This window comes from Belonocnema kinseyi, chromosome 10 (genome assembly GCF_010883055.1).
Source record: "Belonocnema kinseyi isolate 2016_QV_RU_SX_M_011 chromosome 10, B_treatae_v1, whole genome shotgun sequence".
In the NCBI taxonomy this organism is placed as follows: Eukaryota; Metazoa; Arthropoda; class Insecta; order Hymenoptera; family Cynipidae; genus Belonocnema; species Belonocnema kinseyi.
The window spans coordinates 58,382,497-58,405,677 of record NC_046666.1 but is presented as its reverse complement, the minus strand read 5'-3'; the positions used below and the strand labels follow the sequence as shown (position 1 = coordinate 58,405,677).

At 29.3% G+C, this 23,181-nt stretch overlaps 2 protein-coding genes across 2 annotated transcripts in view; both read right to left on the bottom strand.

Moving 5' to 3' along the window:
• LOC117182040 overlaps positions 1-16,118 on the bottom strand; it is a 34,125-nt gene extending 18,007 nt beyond the window's left edge. Inside the window, exon 1 of the mRNA XM_033375059.1 lies at positions 16,065-16,118. The gene's annotated coding sequence lies outside the window, so the exon portion shown is untranslated. The remainder of the gene's footprint in view (positions 1-16,064) is intronic.
• Positions 16,119-19,866: 3,748 nt separating this feature from the next.
• LOC117181137 overlaps positions 19,867-23,181 on the bottom strand; it is a 29,054-nt gene continuing 25,739 nt past the window's right edge. The window contains exons 6-7 of the mRNA XM_033373704.1: positions 20,113-20,160; positions 19,867-19,941 (exon numbers count right to left, since the gene is read on the bottom strand). Of these exons, the coding sequence (XP_033229595.1) occupies positions 19,867-19,941; positions 20,113-20,160 (123 nt within the window). The remainder of the gene's footprint in view (positions 19,942-20,112; positions 20,161-23,181) is intronic.

The window sequence follows — 23,181 nt, the reverse complement described above, 5'->3', positions numbered from 1 at the left end:
AATACTATACATGGTTCACTAAATGGACCATAGCATTCATAAAATACCCATAACTGACGATATTCAATGGAAATAAAATTTCTCAAGTAAACAAAAATTGTTTCAACAATTAAAGATTAATTAAAAAATATATAAAATTATAAAATTAGTTCATTCATATGGATCTATGATAAAAATAAGGCCAAACAAGTCAACGATATTTAGTAGAAATTAAAATTTCCCTAAAAATCATTTTCCCGCAAAACCACCAAATTATTGCTAGCAATCTATTATTTTACTGGAAAATGTTATATTTTTACAATTTGTTACCAAATATCTACTAGATTTTTGCTAGACATCTATTGGCCTTTCGGAAAAATGAGTTTTAGGGAAATTAAATTCTTTACGCTAAATGAATACCTCGATGAATACTTATCAAATAAAACTCCTTTTTTCTTGTCTGATTGGTAGAAGAATTTTTCGATTTTCTTCGGACTAAAGTATTTAATCCGCATTTTCTTTCACCAATCTAAAAAGTAGGCAATTTATTATTTAAAAAATTCAATTGTTGATAAATTAAGAAGATTTTACGAATATTTGACAAACTTTCCTATAATTCACCGAAGATTCCATAAAGATTTCATAAAGATTTCGGATAGATTAAAAAGATTTCACAAAAACTATTATTTCACAACAATTCAAGATAAATTCCGAAGGTTAGCAAAAGGTTTTAATGATTTCCTAATTATTGCACAAAAATTTCAAATTCATTTTAAGAATTTCACAAATATTACGGAACATTAAAAAAGTATTTCGCAAAGGTTTTTAAAGAATTCACAAAGATTTCGCAAAAATTTTCGGAAATATTTCAAATATTTTGCGAAGATTTCTGACTGATTTCAAATATATACACATTAAGACTTCTATTACTTAACAAAGATTTAAGATATATTCCAACTGTTGAATAAAGACTTCTATGATTTGTTAGTGATTTCATAAAGATTTCAAAGATTTGGGATAGATTTAAAAGTCTTCACAACGACCTTAATGATTTTCCAAATATTTCAATAATTTCACAAATATTATAATAAAAAATATATTCTAACAATATTCCAAATATTTACAAAGACTTTAGAACGATTTAAATTATTTTCAACGTTTTTTTTTTATTTTGAAGTATTTCCCAAAGAATTTGGATAGATTTCAAAGACTTCACAAAAGCTTAAATGATTTCCCAAACATTTTCATAATTTTTAAAATATTACCCAATATGTCAAAAATATTTCAAAAGATTTCAGAAGGATTTCATTTATTTCCCAAAGATATCGGATAGGTTTAAAAGATTTCGAATAGATTTAAAAGATTTCAATAATTACCTGAAGATATAAATAAATTCACAAATATAAAAAAAGATTTCGCAAAGGTTTCACAAAGGTTTAAATGATTTCACAAAGATTCAAAAAATGTCCCAAAGATTTCAGACTGATTATAAAAATTTCATAAAGACTTCTATTATGTGAAGAAAATTTCAGATATATTTCAAAGATTGAGTAAAGAAAGAATTGAAAAATTCCAAGTATCTTTCCTAGCTAAGTTTAGAACTGGGTTTAAGAATTTGAATGATGCTACGTTAATTAATGGGTACTGGAATGGAGTATTAGTTATAAGAGAATAATATATAATAATGATAGGAATTTCCCTATCATTTCCTCGCCGCATCTATAGGTAAACAAAATGAGAATTTCTACTTTGGAAAAATGTAAACGATCCAATGAAATTAATAATTCGATTTCACAAGGGGGATGGGTCAATCAATACTTTACTTCTCCCTGGGTGATTTTTTAGGTGGGGGCATTGCCCCATGTGCCCCCTAGGGCTCCGCCGCCTCTGAAATAATTGATAAAAGTACTCTTTCCTCTCCAGAAAAACCTTCAATGTAAGAAAACTCTGTGTTGCATATTTGCATATATCTTTTATAATCCACATACACTAACCTTTGACACCTTCATGGCTGTCCTTTAAATAAAAAATTAATATTGCCACCATAAATATCTAGATATTAAGCATTAAAAACGATTTATTTCAGTGCAGAAATTAATATAAATATTCAAGTTTTTCTTGCGATGAAGGAGGTCAGTCCAGAATATTAAAGGTTTCTCGAAGGTGGTGAAAGGTCGAGGGATCAGTTCTCTGATAAGAAGACACCCGTAGGTGTAATTATGATTACCGCAGTACAGAGAGAAAGACGGAGTATTGGTGGCTCGTATGGCAGCCAAGGGATCGTGGGGAAATAGGAATCCTCGAACGGCACTTTCGCGTCTCCACTGCCACCCCCAACAAACGATGTTTTCCGATTGTTGGTCCCTTGGCTTTTCACCACCTAGAAACTTAAAAATAAACAACATTTCTGTCGTTCTCATTTTTTTATAATCTACTTTATGCACTTTATATCCCTGCAAGTGTAATGTTTACTGCAGGCCTGAGAGATTGTTAAGATAATGAAGTAGGTAGATCCTGAGTTACTGACCATAAGGTTGGGGAGGGGGAGCATTCAAAAAGATCATACATACAAAAGCCGTTTTATTTTCTTAACGTAAATTAATATATTTTTATTATTTATTATTACTATTATATTATTAATAATATGTAATATTTGAAAATACTGGAAAAAAACGATTTACTTTAAAACACTCATATGATTTTATAAATGGAAATGTACCGAAAAACCCATTCCGTATAAATAAACTTTACAAAGCAAACATCTGTGCATCTTGATATCTTTAAAATCGCATAAATTTTATTGAAATGCCTTAATATGTTAAGTATTATTTATAAATTCATTAAAACCTTAACAAATGTTAAAATCCGTGAAAATCACTTGATATCATTTAATTCCTTTTGAACTCCTTTAAAATCTTTGAATGGTTGGAATTCAGTAGAAATTATTTAAAATTCCCTAATTTAAAAAAATAATAAATTGTATTGGTTCCACATAAAATTCTCTATAAAATTCCTTGAAATTGACAGAATTCCTCAAGTTTTTTTAAATACTTGTAGGTCCAATAGAATTCCGTAAATCTTGTTGAATTCTTTTGAATTCCTTGAAATCTTTATAAACCCTTTATAATTATTTGATATTCCTTGAAATTTTGTAAATTTCTTGACATTTTTGGAAACTCTTAAAATAACATAAAATCTTTTAAATCCTTTGAAATTTTGTAAGTTTCTTGCAGTGGCTGAAATCCATATTAATGCCTTGAAGTAAAATTTATTTTCTTCCCTTAAATTCTCTATAATTTCGTTGGAACCTCTTAAAGTCCATTAAAATTTTTGAAAATCGAAAAAGTCCATTCAAATAAGTAGCAACAAATTCTTTAAAACCCTTTATAATTTTCCAAATTTTTTTATCTGTTAACAAAACTTAAAATACCGTAAATCTTTTTGAATAATTGCAAATCCTATAAAATCCCTTAAATCTTGTGAAATTGTATAAAATCCATCGAACTCTTTGGAAAACCTTCACAATTATTTGAAATTTTGTAAATCTCTTGAAAATCTTCGAAAAAATGTCCTAAATGTCTTTCAGAACTTTTTTGAATTCCTACATGTCCTTTAAAAATGTTTAAATCCGTAATACCTTGAAGTTAAATTTATTTTATTCCTTTAAATTCTCTAGAAATTTTTTGAAACGCCTTGCAATCGATTTAAATATTTAGGGAATTGTAAAAATCCAATCAAATTGATTAAAAGTATTCGAAATCTGTTCAATATCAATTAAATTGAACTTATTTTTTAAGTTTTCTAAAAAAAGCGTTCAAAACCCTATAAATCTTCGGAGGTTCAATAAAATTCTTTAAATCTTGTGAAATTCGTTGAAATACTATAAAATCCCTTGAAATGTTTGGAATTACTGGGAATTACTTAAAATATCATTTCATAGCTTTTTCCATCCCCTCTGGCTCTTGTTACAATCCAAAATCTCCTTTTCTATCCCCTCAGACTCTTTGAAAACTCAAAATCCCCTTTTATTTTAGCTAAAATATTCGCATCGTCTTTTATCATGAACATAGAAAATACATCTCCTGTTTCTTGTTAAAGCCTTTTTTCTCAGACGTTCCTTGGTAGGGTTCACTTTTTTCGTATCAAAACAAAAAAAGATTCAAGTTGATATGATAACACCACCCTATCAACAGGATAAGTTTTAATCACCTGAAGATCATTTTTCTTGCAAGTAAATTTTACCCTAAAATTATGGAAGAAACGACTCTTCTCATATAACTCTCTGTTTTTTTTCTTCAGAATTAATGTGTTTTGAGTCGAAATGTCAACGAACCTATCATTCTCTCAAATTTCGCAAAAAAATGATTTATTTAAAAAATAATACGGCCGAAAAAATAGCTGATTCGTGATAGGCCGTAGTTTAACACAATTCCTTGAATTCGTAAAGGGTTGACGCCCGTAAAGTATAAAATAGTAACAATAATGAATAAAAGATCAAACACTTCTCACAATCCCCATAACAACAAATTCCGAAATTCTCCCATGAATCCTCGTCTTAGCAAACTATCCTCAATAAAAATAGCACACCACGTATCCATAGTGATTTGTACAGTTTCTCGCGGCTGCCACCTGATAGTATTGTAGATGTAGAGTTGTAGACGAAGGAAAGGAATAGAAGGCAATAGGGGTGGTCGGTTACATATAAAGCATAGGCCGAAACGAGACCTCAGGGTGCCATGGCGCGCACCCATGGGGTCCATGTTGGAAAAACTCAGCTGTTAACTGCTCCTGCAGCGCCTCTCCGGGTGTAGACTCCACCACACCAATCCCACACCAATACAAAATCAGACGTGTGTTGCATACATAGAATCCATACGATACCATAAAACTTACAGTGTTGTACACGAAAACACGCATACGAGCGATAATGGCGAGGAAAGATGTATGGGAACCGATTTAAATTAAAGGGAGTTTCGCGCGTACGAAATATCCAGCCGCGACCACCAGGTCCTTGGGGACTCGTATTGCTCCTACCAACCCTACCCACCCTAGGAAAGAGTGGTCCTTGAATTCCGCTACTGGCACCGAAGCCATACCACTTTGATGGAACGTGGGCTTCCTTTGATCTGGCGAATCTGGTCCTTTGTGCCTCAAATTAGCCAGCTTTTAGCTCTTTCGACTTGAAATAGACTGCGATAAATTCCATTTTCAACCCAATAGCTCAATTTTCGAACTAAAAAGATGAACTTAGCAAAATAGTTAAATTTGTAACTAAATAATTGAACCTTCAAGAGCATAATTAAACCATTCACCAAATGACTATATTTTTAGCCCACAAGACAATATACATGCATTTTCAACAAATTATTGAACAGTCCAATTTTCAGTTAAAAAATAAATAAAAAAAGAACTATTCACCAATTGAATTTCCCAAAAATATACGTTTCTTAAAAAAATATTTGAATCATCAACCAAATAGATGAATTTTTATAAAAGAATATTAATTATCTAACCAAATTGAGGAATTTTTAACAAAATAGATAGAAGAAGAGTTTTGAGCAAGAAGAAAGTTAATTTTCAATCAAGAAAGATGAGTTTTTAACGAAATAGTTGAATTTTTAAAAATAAAACTTAAATCCTCAAGCAATTAGATGGTTTTTGAACAAAGAAGATTAATTATATAATCAAATAGACGAAATTTTAACAAAATAGATCAAATACCCTTTTTCAGCCAAGAAGTTAATTTTAGATCAGGAAGGATGGATTTTTAACATAATAGAGGCATTTTTAACAAAATAGTTGAATCCTCAACCATAGAGATGATTTTTCAATAAAGAAGATTAATTATCCGACCAAATAAACGAATTTTTAGAAAAATAGATAGAATACGATTTTTCAACAAGAAAGTTCATTTTCAATCAAGAAAGATGAACTTTAACGAAATAGTTGAATTTTCAAACTAAAAATAATCATTTTTTAACTAAAAATGGAACCGTAAAATTTTCAGTTTAAAAAACTTATTTTCAAAAACAAAAAAAGGAAATATGTTGAAGTTTCAACCAAATAATTTAATTTTGAAACAAAAAGGTTAATTTTCTACTAAAAAAGGTGAATTTTCAACTTAAAAGTTAAATTTTTAAGTAAAAAATATGAACTTTAAACCAAAAATGAAATATTTAAATTTGCAGTACAGAAACAAAATTAACCAAAGTAATTCAGCTTTCTAACAAAGCAGCTGAATATTTTATAAAAACAATTACGTTTTAACAAAATAGTTGTATTTTCTACAAAACAATTAAATTTTCAACCGAGTAGTAGCGTTTTTGACCAAACGAGATGAATTCTGAATCAAAAAAAGTTGGCTTTTCTTATTGGGTTCTATAAATTCAGTTTGAACTTAAGCGAAAAGACGATAAAAGGATATGTTTCTTAAAAACAAAGCAAAAATCATTCTTTAAAAAAGGTCATGGTTAATTTTCATGTTGAAAGCTGAACATTCCATTTTTCCCGTTGATGAGTTTTTATTGTACAATTCAAATTGAAATTGTTTAATTTTGAAAAGCTCAATGAACAATAATTTAAAATTTTTTGAATGATTTAAATTCGCAAAGTAATTCAAATTTTAAAGGATTTGACTATATAAAAGTGTTCATATTGCAATTCTTAATGACTTAATTTTTTTCTGTTTTAAATAAAGTTTTGATTTGTTTAATTTCCTTTTATTCGTTTCCAGTTTGAAAGTTTTTTTTATAATAATTAAATTTTTAATGTTTTTAATTGCCGTTTTTCTATTTTGAAGAATGTAAAATAACGTTGAGTATATATAACAAATTTTATGTAGTAACAATTTCAAATTATAGAATTTCCGAAGTTACTGATCCAATTTTCAAAATTCTTATCTGAAAATAATCAATTTTTCACGTTTTGAAATTGTTTCTTTTTTCAATATTTTAATCTGAAATAATTAAATTTCGAGACTTTGAAGATTATTCAATTTGGAACATTTTGAATGAGCAATGATGTAATTTCATCTCCTTTTTAATGAAATTTTACATTAAAATTTTTTATAATAATTTAGAAACTTTAATTTTGAGACAGAAAATTAACTTTTCAACTTCAAATTGTTATACTTTAAGCGCTTCGAATTGAAAATTATATAAATTCAACAGTCTTTAACTTCAAAGTTTTTAATTTAAAATTTTTTAATTAGAAATAATACAATTTTTGTTCCCTGGAATTTTAAATGATCCAATTTTCAAAATTTAAATCTGAAAATGTTCAATTTTTTACGTTTTTAAATTGTTCTATTTTAGAAATTAAACTTTGAAAATAATCAGTTTTAACGTTTTGAAATAGTTCTATTTTCCAAATTGCAGTCTGAAATTGTTTAATTTTGAGAGCTTCTAATCGAAAAATTTTTCAATTCCTGAAACATATAAATTTTAAATTATTCCACTTTAAACGCTTTTTTTAGAAATAATACAAGTTAACTTCCTTTTCATTCCATTCGAAATGTAATTTTTTCAAAATGTTACCTAATCTAAAATCAGTTGATTTGCAACGTTTTCAGTTCAACATCGTTCAACATATTTAAAAAAATTTAAAACCCTTTTAATTAGAAATTATTAATTGATGCGAGATGAATTTTTCTTAAAAATCGGGACTTTAAATGTAAAATTCAAAAGTGCCCTAGTCCTGGTAAATCGTTTTTGTAACTTACGGGGTTGGTTCTAAGCTTAAAATATCAGGAATTTATTCGGCTATATGCTCCTTCATTACATTCGATATCCACAAAGTATGGCATTTTTTCTTAGAGAATGAAAAAAAATTTTAATTATTTAAGAAAATACAATCTTTTATAATAAACAATTCGTTTAATAGAAAGAGCTTGTCGAAATATTTTGTAACTATTTCATAACTGTTTTGATCCTGAAACCAATTAATATCACATATAATTATTTACTAAAAAATAACCGAAAATAGATCATTCTCTTAAATTCATGTACAAATTAATTTTATAATCCAAGTAAATCCAGTAGAAAATTAAGATTATTAAATATCTGATAAATTCGTAAATTAAATTGATTTTTTATCTATATCAGCATTCATGGACTTCTAAAATGAATGACAAAATGAATGACACCTGAGCCGATGCAATAAATGGACCATTAGCTAAAATAGACTTAATAAAGTTATTCAATTCTTGTCATGCATGATCAGAGTAAAGAGGATTCCATCAGAAAATACAAAATGAAATTACGTATGCAGAATCTTGACAGGTACATTTTATGTCGCACTGGACCAGTTATTCGTGTAGAATCATAAATCGGACTGTCAAGATGATGGAAGCTAAAGTCAGTTTAAATTGTGAAGGTTTGACCTGGATTTAATCTAGAAAAATCTCCTAACTTCTGTTCAAGGTATATTTTCAAATTTGTCATAATACTATATGTAAATGTTCTGCAGAAGAAGATCAAGATTTTTGCTTATATTTATGAAAGATGCATCTAAAAATAAAATGATTTCTGTTTGGAACTGGATTATCTGATTCAGTACAGTTAGGTAAAGTGAAAGAGTAGACAAAAGATCTTTGGATAGAATTCTTATAATATACAATAAGATAAACAAAATTATTTAATTAATTATTTATCCTAATTATTATTATTTGTTCATTATTGTTTGAATATCCAATTTTTCTTTAATTCTCCATGGGAAATTAGGATTTTCTAACTTTTTTCACAAACTTCTATAATACCCAATGTTTTTATTTTTTATTCGCAAGAAAAATGCATTAAATAGGGTTTATCCACCCATTTTTAAATCGTTAAGCTTAATCAATTTTACATGAAAATTCTAGCTTTGAAATAAAATATTTATCAATAGAAAATAAAATCCAAATATGTTTCAACCTTTTATAAATATTCCTGGAAGCTACCTTTTCATGACATACTCGAACATTTTTTCTAGAAAATCGTACTTTCGTGCTAATATTTTAAGAAGCTTCCAAACTTTCGCATAAATCTTACTTTTTCCAAAGTTCTTCTTATTTTTTAAACAAACTTACTTCGTTTAAAGAATTTATTATCTTATAAAATTCCAAATTGATGGTGTTTTTATTTTATTTCCGATTACTTTAAAAGAAAATTTTCAATACCAATTATTTCCAAAATAATGAGAAAAATACTTTTTATAAACTAACAAAAATTGTTTCTACAATTAGTAGTACGTCAAAACACCTAAGAATTTTGAGAAAGTAATGGAATTTATTGAAGAAAAGCAATATAAAAAATTTATCTATCTTTTTTCTATCAAAAGTTACATTTAAAATATTAAAGATTGTTGAAACAATAAATAGACAGTTAAAATAAAAAATACACTCTTGACATTTATAATAATTTTGGTCAAGTAATTCAGACAAGATCATTAATTTATGATATCATAGGATAATACATTGTTTGAACAACTAAAAATTGTTTAAAAATAAGAAGTAACTTATTAAAAGTAATATTTAGCTTAAACGTTTGAAAAATGTTTCAAAAAACTAAAAAGAGAATTTTTTTTAAAAACTTTTAACGCTAAAAAGTTGAATTTAAACGAAAATAAATTGTTTAAACATTAAAAAAAATTTAACATAAAAATATACGCTCTCCAATTTCATAAAATAGACAACAACATTTATAAAATACCCTTGATTTGCAATATTCTATGAAAATAAAATTGTTCAAGTAAACAAGAATTGTTCAAGCAATTGAAAATTAATTGGCAAATACATTAAATATCGTAATTTATTTATTCATTAGGGTCTACGAAAAAAAGTAATCATTAATAATTAAGGGCAATATTTCGCAAAATTCTTTATTGCGTTCGCATGATTGGATAGTTTTTGGGGGGCTCAACCAGTAGTAAATAACTGGAGATATGTGCTATTAATAGATAAAGAAATGTAAAAATTAAGTTTTTTATTAATTCTTTTCTATCAGATGACAGAGTTTTTTATGAAGTTCGATGACCAATATTGCTTTAATTTTCTTTCTTTCAATCTTAATAGCTTTTAATTATTTGTTAATTATGATTGTCTCAGGTAGTGAATAACTAAATTGTATTTAATAACATATGGCTGGCAATATTTAGAAAAATTTGGTAAGAAGGCGGGGGAGGGGGTCCAAACCACTTTGTTACGACATCTAGCATTGCGAAGAGGAGGGATACAAAATTGAAAAAAAAAATCTGTAACGTCATTTATGGATGGCCCTAAGCATTAAACAGCGCTTTGCCACATTCTTATCTAACCTGCGATACGGAACACTCCTAATTCTATACTCTACATTTGGTCAATTGACAATGTTCTATCTCGGCACATGTATATTGAAATGTTCTATCACGGGAATCCGTTGACAAGGTTGTATCTCGATGGAGATAGAGCATTTCTGTTTGCACGCCCAAATACAGCACCTTCTCATGTGGAAACGTGGAACTCCTTAATCTCTTTTCTCATAATAAAACCCTAAATCAAATTCACCAAAAGTTTCCGAAACGACGCAATCCCATTCGCCATAAATTTACATCTCTTTAAAATTGTCGCTATGCAAATAAATAAACTGAATCCCAGGATAATGCATAATTCAACCCTTGCCTAGGTCTAATCCTAATTACACCTGCTCCAGCGGTCCAGGATCAGGTTACAGTTTCCAGAAGCTATATATCCTGTTTCTTGAACCCTGCTCTTATAATAAAGTAAAAATAGAACTGGTTAGCAAGGACATATGTAGAAACTGGAAAGCTCCCGCCGATATGCGATAATATGTAAAGTGGTCGAGTTGTCCGGTTTGTTTACGAGCATTTTGGCATAATTTCGCGATCATTTCGCATGCAGGAATGAGTGAGTGGTGGTAAAAGAATAAAGGAGAAAAGGAGGATCAGACAGAGGAGAGAAAAGGATGAGGATGAGAGACTCGCGGCCGCAGGACGATAGTCCGCGTGGTTCAGGCCATGGTCCGGGGATCCGGGCATCATCCCTGTATCCAGGTAGGTATCCAGGAGTCGGTGGTCCTCCGGGGAGAGATGGAGTCAGAGCACGAGAAGCTCGTACAATTGGTGCCCAGGGTGCATTTGCGTCTAATTCAATGCATTACCCCTCCACCAACGCACCACCGGCTAACCACCTAGAAGCAACCAACACTCAACTACATTCTACATTCTAGAATCCAATCGATCCACCTTCCAACAGTAAAACAGGAATGACTTCCGGTATGGTGCACTGAATTAGTAAGTTTTGCACAAAGCAAAATAGATGTTCACACTTAAACCTGAAGTGGTAGAACTTTGAAATTTACCTTGCCCTCTAGAAGGGGTCCAGCAGACCCGAGCAACTTAGGTCCATTTATTTTTTTAATTTGTAGCCCAGGTTCTCGCAAAATCAAATATTTTGGAAATAGATATAAAAATTAATTGTGTATAATAAATATTTTCTAAAAAGTAAGAAAACTTTTTGGAAAAATACACTGCTGAAAAAATGTCCGATCCCTGATACACGTTCTAGCACTTGGGGATTAACATCTAGATATTTAGGGTTAACATATATAATGTTTGACTCAGAGGCACCCAACTAGATATTATTATGTGAACAGAATATTAATGAACATCATTTTTTCTTCAGTTTCATACGATACGAAGCATTGACTACAAGTTTCATTAAGTAAACGACTGATATCGACAGCATTCTTCACGAAATTGACTATAAGCTTCATTAATCCAGTGCGCTCGAAACTATGAAAATCCCAAAAACGTCCTAATACGTTCCTAGGACGTCCTATATCAGGCCAATCCACGTCTGTAAGACGACCAATGTCCTAAAGATGACCTAAAGACGTCTCAAACACATGGACTTTCTCAGCACATCTTGCGTATGACATTAGACGTTTTAAGAGCATCCCTAGGATGACCAAAAGACATGTTATAAAGGACGTCTTAGGGGTGTCCCAAAGATGTCTCTATAGGATATCCTTAATCTTTTTGCCCACTGGGAAGTGGCCGATAGAGGTATGGTATTTTCCTCCACTCGGTAATGAAACAATAATAATTAAAACATCAAACTTCACGACATTAAATGTTCTCAAAACAGGGGAAATAGGAAAATAAATTCTTTTACGTAACACCAGTATGGTTTCCTCGATTTCTGGGCGTGGATTAAAGTAGCAAAATAGGTAATTGTTGGTGGTGGGGTACTTTATCGGCCTAAGCGGGTAAAGTACACTAAACTGGTCGCGGAAAATGTGCGCGTGCGCATTTGTTACTTTGAACCACGCGAACTTTTATGTGCGGTACTTATCCCTTTAAACTAAACTCAAACCTGAGATGTAATTTCATGAGAGAACTCGGAAACCATGTTCTTATTACATGAAATAACGAGTGTATCGAGGCAGCAAAGTCTTTTTATGGTTGAATCACAATAAAAAAGATTAATATTCAACAAAACTGTGAAATTTTCGACCAGAAGAGGACACTTTAATAAAATAGTCGAATTTTCAACTTACAAAAATGCATATTTAACCAAGAAAATGATTTTCTACCGAAAAAGATTAATTATAAACGAAACATGTACTAGTTGATATTTCAATCAAACAAGATTTTATTTTTAAATCAAAAAGAACTATGTTTATTTTTCAACTATAAAAGATAAGTTTATAGCAAAAGAATGGAATAGTTTAATTTATAGTATAAGAAATTAATGGAAAAAAACGAAATTTCAAACGATTCAATTCAATCGAAAAAGACGCTGAAAAAAATTACATTTTCAGCCTGAACGATGAACTTTCAAAGAAGAAAATTAATTTTTTACCCAGAAAAATACGAATTCCTCACTAAAAAGTTTATTTTGTAGCAAGCAGTTAAAGTTTCAAATAAATAGTTTAATTGTTCAACAAATATAGTTGAATTTTCTACCAAAAATATAAATGTTTAAATAATAAGCTTAAATTTCTATAAAAAAAGCAAACCTCCCACATAATAGAATAATGATGAATGAAACTTGCATTTTTCCCCAAAAAAGATGAAAATTTTATAAACAGAGATAAAGTTTCACATAAAAGGTCGGAATTTTTACCAGATTATTAAATTTCAACCGGAAAATATTAATGTTTAACAAAAAAGTTCATTTTTAGCTAAATAGTTTAATTTTCTACGAAAGGGTCGAATTGTTAAGCTAAAAATACTAATTTTCTACATAACACTCCAACCCAAAAAGATGAATTCTCAAAGACACATAATAATTGATACATCAAGAAAAATGTACTTTTCATATAATAAACAGTTGAATTCAAACAAAAAATACTAATTTCAGGCAAATATTAAATCTACAACAAAAATAGAATGATTTGAAATCAAAATTAATTGTATTTTTAATCAAAAAGGATGACTACTTTTCTCCCCGAAAAAATTAATTAATTACCGAAAAAGACGAAATTTTCAACAATATACACGAATTTTCAACTGTAGAAAAGACCAATTTTACATTAAAAATATCAATTTTCAACTACAAATGGAATAGTTATTTTTTCGGCGTACAAAATTTAATTCTGAACCCATAAAATCATTTTTCAACGAAACGGTTAAATTTTTAACCAAAGAGATAAATATTTTCTAGTAAAATTAGCAATCCAACAACGTAATTACATTTTTAAACAAATAGCTCTATTCTAACTTTTAAATGTGATCTTTCAACAAAGAAGATTTTTTTCTAAAAAAGACGAACTTTTAAACAAACAGATGCATTTTTCACCGTAAAGGATGAATTTTCTATCAAGAAGATTAATTCTGTACCAGAAAACACGAATTTACAATAAATATGTGGATTTTCATCCAAATAGTTCAACTTTCAACTATAAAAAATATCAAGTTTTAATTAAAAATATCAGTAATCAATTAAAGGTAGAATAGTTACAGTTTCAATATAAAAAAAAATTAATTCTTAACCAATAAAATCAAGATTCGAACAAAGAATGGTTTCATTCTCAACCGAATAGATGAATATTTTCAATTAAAATGATGAATTTTGGGCAACAAAAAAATGATCTTGAATAAATAAGTTGAACTTTCAAACAAATAGTTGAATTTTTAACCACAGAATATAAATTCCAACCCGAAAATTTAAAAGTGGATTTTAAAACCAATAAGAATTAAATTAATTTCACCAAAAGTAGTTGGATTTTCATATTGGCATTCATTAATACAGTTCGTATCTACGGGTTCATTCACAAAATACGTGCTACCTATTTTGTGAATAGCCCCTAGTCGAAAAAACGTCTTCATATAATTTTCCAAATTACAAGTTTCTATCTCGGAGCGTGCAAGTTGAAAGGTTCTATCTCAGACAGCGCGCTGATCCTCCAACGCACTATGTAGCGGCATCGAAAATGGCTCCGCAAAATGAAAAACATGTTTTAAAATTGGGAGATATCAGATGTACAGGGGTTTTCGAGGTAGCTGAATTCAAATCCAAAGTCAAAATTTCAGAAAACAAAATGGCGGGTGAGTTATAGTCAAAATTTTTCAAAAAATTGGTTCAATTTGTGCAATTATAAATCAATTTAGTTGATAGAAGATATGTAAGGGTGGGTTTTCAAGGTTGCTGGGTTCGAATCCAAATCCAAAACTTTAAAGAACAAAATGGCGGATGAGTTATCGTCAAAAAAATCAACTTCATTTTTGCAATTACAATTCAATTTACTCAATAGAAGATATATAAGGGTTTTTGAGGTCGTTGGATGCGAATACGAAGCCAAAATTTCAAAAAAGAAAATGGCGGATGAGTTACAGACGAAAAATCTAAAAAATTGGCTAAATTTTTGCAATTACAATTCAATCTACTTGGTAGAAGATATACAAGGGTTCTCGAGGTCGCTGAATTCGAACTCGAGTTCAAAATTTCTAAAAACCAAATGGCGGATGAGTGAAAGTCTAAAATTTTCGAAAAATCAATTTAATTTTTGCAATTATTATTCTAATCACTTGAAAATAGACATTTATCATTTTACAAAAGTGTTGCAAATATCTATCTAATCAAAGAATGATGACACAAAATTCCATATCAAATATGGCCGCATTATGTGTTGAAGTCAAATAATTTTACTGGTAGTAGTTTTATCATTCACAATAATACTACGGAAAAAGTGTTAAATTTTCTTAATTAACATTCCATTATTGAAATTTATGTTATAATTCAAGTTAATTGAACTTTTTTTTTATTATTCACGACAGATATGATAAAATTTTTAATGATTACAAACGTACAATTTAATCTTTAGGCGGGAAAGTTAATAAAAATTCAGTTTATTTAGAACGAAACACGATGCATTTATACAAAAAAATATGTACATAAATTCTATTTTTACAAAGTCTAATCATTTCGACAGATATATATATATTCTGTTATATACACAATTGTATACAGTTAATCAATATCGTCGTAATCCATTTCGTCGTCAGACGTGACTAAACTACCAGTAATACTTGGAGATGGAACTGGACTTGATCTTCCACTAGAAGGATTTAAAGCAAGTAACATGTCAGTTACTTTTTTAGAAAGACACTTCCTGTTTTTTATTCTTAAATCGCATATTGTTGAAATTAAAGGATCAGATTTTACAAAAAACATGTATCTGTTTAGTGCCGGTATAACATGAACTATACTTAAATGCTAAGACAATCTCAAATACAAAAATATATGAAATTTCGAGTCTTTTTCTATTGTTTTACAAAAAGCATTCAACCATAAAAGACTATATTAAGATAATATTTACGTAAGTCTGCGATTGAAATCTTTTGTTCCTTGAAAATCACGAATTTTTGTTTAAAAATTTGTATAAAACCAGCAAAGAGATCACAGGAGGCGTGAAAATTTTTTTCGTAGTTTATAGCAACTTCATCTATCAGAATATGCACTTTATTGCATAGGATCTTACAAGGCTTTTTACTTATGCTACATTTTTATCGATTTTTGCGCAAAAATATTGTTTCAACAGAGTAATTATTGCTAATTTATCAAGTGATTTCTTAGTTATTCAATTACACTGTGATATTGTACGTACCTTGAGAAATAGAAGCCATTTTTCAGAATTGAAATCGGTTAATCGTAATTATTTTGGCGTGACTTTAAAGTTAAGCGTTGTTCTCTCTCACTTGTCCGAACAGCCTCAAGTCCCTCCGGCGCACGACACAACACTACACTACATAAACACGAGCACCTACCTGACCTACCTGAAGATACATTTTGACTCTTAAGGTATCAGGCTAGCCAACTTCATGAATTAAAAGTCAAAATCTTGAAAAAAATTTAGGGGCATTTGCGCAGCTATACTCGACTCTACTACGTTGTGCAACGGCTATACAATTCACATGGCAGTGTGCAAGCTTCCATAGTTTGACATCGATATAGAAACTTGTCAGCCGGGCTGTCGAGATAGAACCTTTCAATATGGATCTACCGAAATAGAATCTTGTAATATGGGCACGTCGATCTCAAATTTTGTTGTTCAAATTACTATATACACTTAATTTAATACGAGGGTTCTTTTATACATTTCCCTTTTTTATCAAGATTCACTGAGGTGCTTTTTGTAATATTCCTCGCGTTTTTGTAGACAACAGGCGTATAAATTGCAAAGATTAAGTAATTTTGGATTAAAACTTAAGTTTTCCATGAGGGTAAGAAACCTAAATTTCCCAAGACAATCCAACTTTTCACAGAAACCCAAATTTTTTTGCACTTTATCAGTGCATAGCTCAGGGGAAAAGTCCGTCCCGAGAGATTTTACTTCTTTAAATATATATACTCGTGGCTTGTGTCTTACTACCTTAAGCACCTTTTCCACGAGCATTTCAAAGTCGAAAGACTTAGCGAATTCCCAGGGTGTATGTTTATCTCGGTGACTTTATATTCTCTATTCTTAATGCCAGTGCGTCAGCGTATATTTGTTTTCTTTCTAAGAGTGCCTAAAAGTGAATTTAAAAGTAATTTGCAACATACTCTTTCTAGTTCTTTGATATTTTTAAACAATAAAACTAATATTCGAATCTTATCTGTCACGGACCGGATTTGAATCGGAAACGCCACTATCCCCAGAATAATATTTTACCAGTAATCGGCAATATCTAACAACAGAAATTAATTAATTACTCTGCTCAACAAAACAACATCAATTATTTCACTAAAATCCCTGAATACTGTAACTTACTTTTAAAAATAACATATTATTATATGAAAAAGAAAAGTTCAAATTTTAGAAATAAGAAGGAGCCATGTGATTTCAAAATAAAAATAATTTATACATTCTTCGTATTTATTTTGAAACTATTTTGCACTTTTTAATTATTTAGTGCAAACGTTTGCAAATGAAACTCTTAACAGTTTAACCATTAATATTTTTAATAATCAGAATTAAACAGTTTCAAACTTAAATAATCAAAATTGGACAGTTACCCACAAAAATTTAAATTGTTCCACAATTGTATATCGTGAAATCAAAATCCATCATAATGAACCTTTTTTCTATTTGGATTCCGGATAAGGTCTACTAAAGTACTAGGTATGAGAGGGATCCGTACTTAAAACGTTTGTTAATATTTTCCAAAAGTCCAAATAGTGACAAAAGTACTAGAAAAGTTCCATTTTATTTTTACAACATTTTTATGAAATATTCACAAGTGCTGAAGGTTTCAGATGTGTCAAATAAAAATTTGATTTGCAAAATTAATTTTTAATGGAGTAGTTGAATTTTCACTGAAATAACATTAATTCTCAACGAATAATATTCATAAAGAAAATAATCAAAAAAAGAAAACGTTTTAAACAAAAAGTTGAATTTTACATTAAACAGATGAAGGGATTTTCTACCAAGAAGATTATTTTTCTACCAAAGAAGACCAATTTTCAACGAGATAGTTACTGTTGAATGCTGGACCTAAAAATATGACTACTTAACAAAATAATTTTATTTTCAAACAAAAAAGATGAAACTTCAATCCAAAACACATGAATTTTCAACTTAAAAATGAAATCTCAACGAAAACTACCATTTTTGATATTTGAACAGCAAAGCACGAGTTTTCAACAACCCAGTTACATTTTCAACCAGATAATTGATTTTTTAAACTGGATAGTTAAATTTTTTAAATAAAAACATGAGTTATCAAACAAGAACAATTTTTAAACTGCAAAGATGAATTTTCAACAAAAAAAAAATGAATGATCAAAGAAAAATATAACATGTAATTGATATTCCACAAACAAAAAAACGAATTTTCAATAAAAAAAAGTCCAATTTTAAACCAAAGTGTCAAATTTTCAACAAAATAATCCATTTTTGAAAAAAAAGGAAAAGTTACATGTTAAATTCAAAGAATTAATTTCGCAATGAAATAACTAATTTTCAACAAAATGTTTAAATTTGAAACCAAAGAAATGAACCTTTAAACGAACAAAGTTTTTTAATAAAGAGGCTTAACTTTGACCCAAGTACTTAAATTTTTAATTAGAAAAATCAATTGTCAACCAGAAATATGACCGCTACATTCTCAGTTCAAAAAATTAATTTCCGACCAAAAAAAAAGAAGTTTTCAAAGAGGAAGTTAAACTATCAACCAGTAAGATAAACCTTCCATTAAAATTATGAATCTTCTACAAAAAAAATATTTTTTTAACAGAGTGGTTCAACCTTCAAACAGTAATGGTTTTTCAACCAAAAAATATTTTAGTTTTAAATAAAAAAATAGTTTAATTTAACCGAAAAAAACGTATTTTCAAACAAAATAGTTGAAACCAAAGAAGATCAATTTTCAACCAAACCGATACATTTTTAACAACAAAATATTATGTTCCTAGCAAAAGAGATGAATGAAATATATGACCCAAAAATTTAATTTGTCAACAAAAAAGTATGACTTGAATAAAATTGTTAAATTTGCAACTAAATAATAAAATGTTTGACAAAAAATAAAAACTTTAGGAAGAAGAAATGGCATAAAAAAGAAATATAAATACAACCAAAATGAATTACTAACATGAATATTATGTCAGGGTGGTCCCAGACTTCATTTTAAAAGTTCCTTAACTTTCCCTGACCAATTTTTAATATTTAATATATTCAAAGGCCAACATTTAAAACTTGTAACCTTTTTAGCATAGAATCTTTCATAAACGAAATAAAAAGATTTAAAAATAAAATTTTTTAATTTTAAATTGGATTTACAGATTTTTCCTGATTTAAGGCTATTCATTATTGCGTTTAAGGTAAAATTTATTTGAAACAACACTGAATGTTTGTTCTATCAAATTTGTTCGTAATTTTCGGAATAATAATGAGAAGGACTTTTTTTAAATTAAAATTTAATATTATCAAGGACATTTATTTGTCACAAAATCCTTATATGCATACTTCCTAAAAATGTTCCCTTGCTTGAAAAAAATTAATATTTTAAAAACAATAATGACCTAGGAACGTAGTAAAGATTACTTAAAACTATATTCATTGAACTTTATTACACGACATTCTGGAAAGCACGTTAATCATTTCATGTAATGGTTATACAGATTTAATGAAATGTCTAATTACATAGAGTGACTACGACACATACAATTTTTCTGATGAGAAATGACACCCCATTGGGATTAATTCCATTGACAAAAATAACATCTCCCATTACAAAAAATAATAATATTTGAGCATTATTGTATTTCACTAATAATGAAACTGACCATTACTGAGAAATATATATTTAACTGGTGTTCAATGACAATCAGAAATAATCCGATCTGTGAAGAGATCTTTGTTTTTCGGGCTTCAAGAGGGCGGATCGGTCGGCTAGTCGTAGCCGATGTGAACAAAAAATTGATCATTGAATTTCTACTCCCGCGCTCTTGTTGGACCAGGATGTTTTTTCGACGTTTAACCCTTCGGTAGCATTCACCTGCAAAAGGGAAACCAGATACCGCAATCATCTTGTCAAGGGTTATTGAATCGAGTACAAAGGGTGTCCCACAATAAACCGCCCCCGCAGGACCTCAGGGTCCAGATATAATATATATCCGTGTAAGGGGCTGAAAAGCTCAAATACCACATTGTCTAGTGTCTAACTCACCTCTTCTTCGCGGTACGTGCCATCAAACATTACTGTCATTGCTGCTCTCTGAATAGATAATAGGAAGCATTAGCAGCTAATTTTTTGCCGCGCCTTTACTGATCTTCTCATCATTAAGTATTATATTCTTTATTAGGAGAAAGACGTCAATTGCTTAACAAACAAAAAGAAAAAGGGGTGTCTCAATGTACGAAGTCTGTCCGGAAAGTATTCGACCTTGTGGAGTGCCAGAAGTAAGAGTTAATTTTGGTCAATAATGCGATATTTTTCTGTTCAAATTACTCCCTTTTGGAAGCCACAACCCTCTTCCAGCGATCCGACCACTTCAGGAAGCACTCCTCAAAGTTACCTTTTGGAATAACTTACAGCTGCTTCGTCGTTGACCAGAAATTGCTAAATAAACTGCGATGAATAGGAAAGGTCGGATACTTCTCGAACATACCTGGTATATTAGGGTGTATCGAAAAAATTTCATTCTTTATTCATACTTTTAATAGGGATGATGTCTTCCTTTTGGGAGTTAAAAAAAATCCCCTAAGGTTTCATTTGAAAAAATGTCATCTGTCTCCGGATCGCAGATACAGTCAAAAAACACTAAAAGCCAAACATTTTTTATTTAGAGCCCGAAATTGTTTTATGATGTATTAGTTACCAGAACAAATAGTGCAACGCAAGTGAATTTATACCTCTACAGCAATAATGCCATTGAATAATACATTTTACCCTGTCGAACCGGCCTTGAAATTAAAAAAATATTTTAAAATGAACTTTTGTCGCTATTTTCTTAGGAGTTATATCAATCTTCTTACCTACTTTTTCATTAAATGTGTGATATATATTCTCGGAAATATGTTTTTAATATATTGCAACAATAATAAATAAAGAAGTGTCTAAATAAAGTTTAAATGTTTTCCTGTATACCTAAACTTGCTTCTGTACAATAAGAAATTTGTTCTTAATTATTATTATTTTACCTAAGCGCCCTTAAAATTTAATCAGAACATTTTTCTAATTCTTTCAATTTTTAATGGGTTTTCTCACTATACAAGCACAAATTTAGGTTCAATAGGAAACATTTTGACTCAATTTATAGAGTGAAAATTTTTTTAACGTCAAATAACAAAAAATATTTCAGTTCTGTTTCTTGTGATTTAAAGTTAATAACAATTATTTAAAAATCCACTTTCTTTATATACAACTGTTAAAATATATTTAAAACAAAATAATAAAATAATATCGAAAAATTCGATTTTTTCCATTTGAAGGTCGCTTAGGTAGGGTAAAAAAAGTTTGAACAGTGTTCAGTCAGATTATCATTCTCTCCTCAAAAGAACATATCTTTCTCACAGCTGACCGATGCAGCTCTTTGCATCGAGTCTAAAATTGTGAATGTTCAATAAAAAACATAAATGAACTTTTAGCTATGTACTTGAACTTTTTAGCTAAAAAAGATAAATTTTCAACCAAAAATGGAATATTCCTATTTTTAGCTGATTAAAATAATGGTCCACAACAAAAATAATTAATTTTCAATGAAATTGTTAAATTTTTAAACTAATTTTTTATTCATTTTTACTCCGAAGATATGAAGTTTCAACAAAAGTAATTGAATTTTCAAACCATAATGATGATTTATGAAGGAAAATGATGAATCTTTAACCAATAAAAAAAATTATTGAACAAAGCGGTTGCACTTTAACAAGTGTTCGAATATTCAACCAAAACATACGAATGCTCAAAGAAGAATGTAATAGTTGATATTACAACCATAGAAAATTTTAATTTAACATAAAAAACAGTTAAATTTTCTCAAGGAAGACAAACTTTTTACTAAAAGTTGAATTCTCAATACACTTTTCTGTTAATATAATTGAATTTCAACCCATATAAACGATATTTAAAAACACAGTTGAATTGGTAACCATAAACATTAATTTTCAACTGAAATTATGAATCTTCACCAAGAAAATGAATTTTCAACATAGCAGTTCAACTTTCAAACAGATAGTCAAATTTTCCACCGAAAAAGATTAATTTTAAACCAAAAAGGTCGTATTTTATATTTCAAACACAAATTATTTTAATTTTTAATAGAAAATGGCTTAATTAAACTAAAAAGGACGAATTTTGAACCAAATTTTTTTAATGCTTAACCAAAACACATTAATTTTCAACCTAACTGTTTTTGAGTAAAGGTGTAATTGAAAAGAATGAAATTTTTGTTTTTAAAATAAATAAAAATTATTCTAATAAAAAATACATAGGAGAAGTTCGCGCTCGGTTTAAGTCTGTGTTTCGTTCGGAAGCTAACTAGTATCTGTCTGCCTCGTCAAGTTGAAGTGCGCTTGGGGGTAATTTTCCCTTACAGAAGGTGTGTCGCAAGTTTCTTAAGCTACCTGTGATTGGTACAGAGAACGGTCATCGACGCCTATTAGTACAAATTCGGAAAACCTAAAAAGAAGGTGTTAACCTGGGGTCACGCTTGAGCTGTTCGGCGAGTCGGTGTCATAAATTTGTTTAAGGAAGGTCGGAGACTAAATCCTAAGTCGTGTCATAGAAGCACGCCTAAACAATAAAAGCATCAAACTCCGAAATCAGAGACTATCTTATAACTTGGTCGAGGATTACAGCAGTAAAGGTAGAAATCTAGGAACAGTTTGAAAGATTCTGGCAATTTGAAACATCTGCTTAAAAGGTTCTTAAGTATATTTGCAGGCTGTCTATGCGCTCTACAGAGTTATAAAATAATAAACCTGACAAGGCGAAATTAAATAATACGAAAGTAAAGACGGTTCAAGATTGAGAGAGTTGCTCAAACGCAAATGAAAATTAATAAACATTACTATTAAAACTTATAAAAGTTAATTGTTACGACGTAACATACCGGCACCCTTTGAATGCCGTGTATTCAAAGTAAATTCATAAATTTAATTTAATTTATAATAATGCTTAAATTATCAAATCCTGCTATAGATTTAAATACTTGTAACACAGTAAAATGACATCACTAAAAACAGTTCACGAATACACATTAGATTAGCGAGAGATGACAAAGCACAAGTCTAAGAA